Source organism: Lolium perenne, chromosome 5 (assembly GCF_019359855.2).
Source record: "Lolium perenne isolate Kyuss_39 chromosome 5, Kyuss_2.0, whole genome shotgun sequence".
Classification (NCBI taxonomy): Eukaryota; Viridiplantae; Streptophyta; class Magnoliopsida; order Poales; family Poaceae; genus Lolium; species Lolium perenne.
The window spans coordinates 156,951,613-156,955,637 of record NC_067248.2 but is presented as its reverse complement, the minus strand read 5'-3'; the positions used below and the strand labels follow the sequence as shown (position 1 = coordinate 156,955,637).

Genomic DNA, 4,025 nt, shown 5'->3' with positions numbered 1-4,025 from the left:
ATGACTGGTACCTGAAAGCCTGTCGAAGAAGTGAAAGGTACCTCACGGTGTATCTTAGAGATGAGCATTACTTCCGGGGGGAAGACGAGATAAACATTGAGTTAGAAGAACTGTTTCAGTTATTCAATCAAGACGCCCTCGACAAAGCTGTCATCAGTTGCTACTGCCTGTAAGTGATTTATTTGTGTAATTAAGTTTGTAGCTCATTCATTTGCACTAACAATTATCCTCATTATATTCTTTGTGTACGCTATACATTTAATTATGCAGAATGAAGAAGCTGGAATACAAAAGTGGCAAGCTCCTACCGCTGGGGTTCATAGACCCAAACACAGTTCATGAAGTTACGGTTCGAGACTTCGCCAAGGACACAGAGGACAACATCGTAATGTTTTTAGAGAAGCAAGCAGACAAAGAGGATATATTCTTTCCCTACAACTTCAAGTGAGTGTTATATATAACATACATTATGCTTGTGCACCTTCCACTTTATTCTCGTAATCATTGAGCTATGCTTGTGCAGTTTCCATTTTATTCTCCTAATCATTGATCTTCACCTTGGAGTCGTAAACGTCATGGACTCGAAACGTACAGAATATGCGGAATGGGCGGACATGGCTGCCATCCTCCAGAGGTAGTTTCAATCAATTTCGTATTGGCATCTTCATCTGCTCTAATTCGAAGATATCATCAACTAATCAATTACTCATTTACTCATTATTTTTTGCCGGGCAGGGCTTGGAAACGGTTCATCAATACTGTTCCGGGTGAATGGAAACCGGAGCTTACATTTAGAGATTACCCTGTAAGTAGTACTATATATATAGCTATGTCCGTGAAACTTTATATATGATATTTACTTTCAATACGATGCTTGATTATTAGTTTGATCGAACTATTTTTTCGTAAAGTGTATGAGGCAGGAAAAAGGGAATAACTTATGTGGATACTACGTCTGCACCTTCATGCGTGACATGTCCTGTCCCAAGGGTGGGGATGCCCAAATACACCACACTCGTGTACGATAACAAATTTTCACAATTAATCTTAATTAGTACCATCTATTGTATTGAGTTCCATTCATATATTGATCTCCTTTTTTAAATATAGATGACACGTCTGCGGGACACTCTCATAACAGCGGATCAAATAAAAGCAATTCAAGAGGAAATCGCGGGATTCTTTATTACCGAGGTCCTTACCCCAGGTGGAGAGCACTATCGGAAGATCGTGACGGCGGAGGATATTCGTTCAGGAAAAGTTGTATTGTAAATATGCATGCATTACGTGTACTGTGTTGACTATGTCGTGTACTGTTGACGATGTCTATATATATTCATGACGATTTTTTGTGGTTTCTTGAATGATATATATATGCGCATTGCTGAAACTCTGCCGCGGCAAGGGAAACAGACTGTTTCTCTGCCGCGGCAGAGAAACGCTGGTACAGCCCAAATCTGTGCCGCGGCAGAGAAATAGCAATTCTCTGCCGCGGCAGAGAAACATAGGCCCGGTTCGTACCACGAACCGGGACCAAAGCCCTTCCAGCGCGAGCTCCCTGGTCGCACCACGTGTTGGGGCCTTTAGGCCCGGTTTATCTTTGAACCGGGACTAAAGGGTACCCCCTTTAGTCCCGCCTAGTTGGTCCCGGTTCAGGAACCGGGTCTAAAGGCCCAAATGGACCGGGCCTATTGCCCCGTTTTCCACTAGTGGATAAACACGCGGACCTGCCGAGGCCGCGTCGCTACAAAGCGCGCAAGGTTCCCTGTTAGATCATCGTGGTTCTTTCATTATTTGTTGCCGAAAATTTAACATCTGTTCGTACATGAATGCATTACTTGAGTCCTCCCTGTGACAAAACTAACGATTGTGTCACTCTGAAAGTCTGAATCTCTGATAGAAAAATCTTCGTGGGGCTACCTAATCTGCAGTCTGGCATAGATCTCCATGTAAGTTCCCCGGCTCCCCGCGGTTAGGCTTCAACTCTCATCAAATTTCTTCCCTTGCTGATAGTTTTGATTTTCTGTACTTACTACTTCAGAAAATAATATGAGAGTGCAAGGTACATATAAATTAACCGGAAACTTAACGATGGACAAATAAAATTATATTTTCGGTGGACGACAACCAGTGCGTCGAAGCCCAGCCAGTAGACGGCGAGGGGGTGGAACGCATCGTAGGCAGCCTATAAATGTTAGGCTGCTGGAGTTATGACTGATTGATGCATCAGATTGCTTATGCTTCCTTTACCTACAATGCCTCCTATCGCTTTGCTTTTACCAAAAGAAAATACCGTGGAAGGTCTATCTGCACACCGCAAACTTTTTTCAGGTACTGCAAATCTTAGAAAAACAAAGCTGATCGTCATCAATACTGTATGATAACCAGTCATCGTATGTCTTACTGCTGCTAAGCAAGGCCTAATTCAAATGTCTTTCACGTGTTTAAGCAACATGTTTGCAAACTTTTAAGCGAAACTGTATCTTGTACCATTTCTGAACTGGTGATTTGTTTGATCATGCAAGTCTACGGTCAGGGTTAGGTATTTTCCATTAAAGGTACTGTGTGCTAGGAAAACTTGTATTTAGCCGCAATTATTTGGATATAGTATTGGAAAATAATGCTGCCATGTAGTTTTTTGCTAGCATTCGGATCATTTTGCTTGCAACTGAATCTGATATATTCGTGTACTCGTGGAATAACATGACCATATTAGTATTACACCTTAGTTTGATGGGTATTATTAGTATTACACCTAGCTTGTATCCATCTTCCTAAGGGCAAGTGTACCTCAGCTTTATTTGTCCGTAAAAGCTAAACATTTTTTGTATCATTGATGTTGGACATTTAAATTTGTAATTAATATAATGGTTTCTCTAGCCATGTCAGCTACAAACATATATTGATCTCAACTCGAAGCTTCAATTGTGGAAGCTTAATTTCTAGGGTGCAAAATGATTAGGATTGGCGATGGAGATAAAAAGACTCCATATTTTGTGCCGCAGCAACGCGCGGGCACTTAGCTAGTTCATGTATGTCTCTAAGGTGCCTAAGCCAAAGAATTATAAGCCTAAAATTGATAAAATCCTTAGTACCACTATGGGAAATTTAGATAATGTAACATCTAAGGTACCCTCTGCAACAAGTCTTGTTTGTGAGAAATTTTTTGATGTCAATGCTTCTTCTCTTGATAACACTTGATACACACTTTCTGCGCCTAGCTGAAAGGCGTTAAAGAAAAGCGCTTATGGGAGACAACCCATGATTTTACTACAGTACTTTGTTTTATATTTGAGTCTTGGAAGTTGTTACTATTGTAGCAACCTCTCCTTATCTTTATTTTATTGCATTGTTGTGCCAAGTAAAGTCTTTGATATTAAAGTCAATACTAGATTTGGATTACTGCGCAGGAACAGATTTCTTGCTATCAGGAATCTGGGCAGAATTCTCTGTAGGTAACTCAGAAAAATCTGCAAATTTACATGCGTGATCCTCAGATATGTACGCAGCTTTCATTCAATTTGGGCATTTTCATCTGAGCAAGTCTGGTGCCACTTTAAAATTCGTCTTTACGGACTGTTCTGTTTTGACAGATTCTGCCTTTTATTTCGCATTGCCTGTTTTGCTATGTTTGATGGATTTCTTTGTTCCATTAACTTTCAGTAGATTTGTGCGATGTCCAGAAGTATTAAGAATGATTATGTCACCTCTGAATATATGAATTATGCACTGACCCTCTAATGAGTTTGTTTCGAGTTTGGTGTGGAGGAAGTTTTCAAGGGTCAAGAGAGGAGGATGATACAATATGATCAAGAAGAGTGAAAAGTCAAAGCTTGGGGATGCCCCCGTGGTTCATCCCTGTATATTTTAAGAAGACCCAAGCGTCTAAGCTTGGGGATGCCCAAGGCATGCCCTTCTTCATCAACAACATTATCAGGTTCCTCTAGTGAAACTATATTTTTATTCCGTCACATCTTATGTGCTTTACTTGGAGCGTCTGTTTGTTTTTGTTTTTGTTTTTGTTT

At 40.5% G+C, this 4,025-nt stretch overlaps 1 protein-coding gene across 1 annotated transcript; it reads left to right on the top strand.

Annotated features, from left to right (window-relative positions):
* The first annotated feature begins 271 nt into the window (after window positions 1-271).
* LOC139831634 (uncharacterized) lies at window positions 272-1,028 on the top strand. Its single transcript, XM_071820945.1, has 4 exons — window positions 272-444; window positions 524-634; window positions 736-805; window positions 912-1,028. Exons 1-4 carry the CDS (start codon window positions 272-274, stop codon window positions 1,026-1,028), a joined length of 471 nt encoding a protein of 156 aa, XP_071677046.1.
* Window positions 1,029-4,025: the final 2,997 nt, after the last annotated feature.

Excerpts from the sequence above, each read along its gene's own strand:
- LOC139831634 (XM_071820945.1), top strand. The coding sequence starts at position 272 with ATGAAGAAGCTGGAATACAAAAGTGGCAAGCTCCTACCGCTGGGGTTC. Across the intron at positions 445-523 it reads TTCTTTCCCTACAACTTCAA|TTTCCATTTTATTCTCCTAA; the intron begins GTGAGTGTTATA and ends ATGCTTGTGCAG. Across the intron at positions 635-735 it reads ATGGCTGCCATCCTCCAGAG|GGCTTGGAAACGGTTCATCA; the intron begins GTAGTTTCAATC and ends TTTGCCGGGCAG.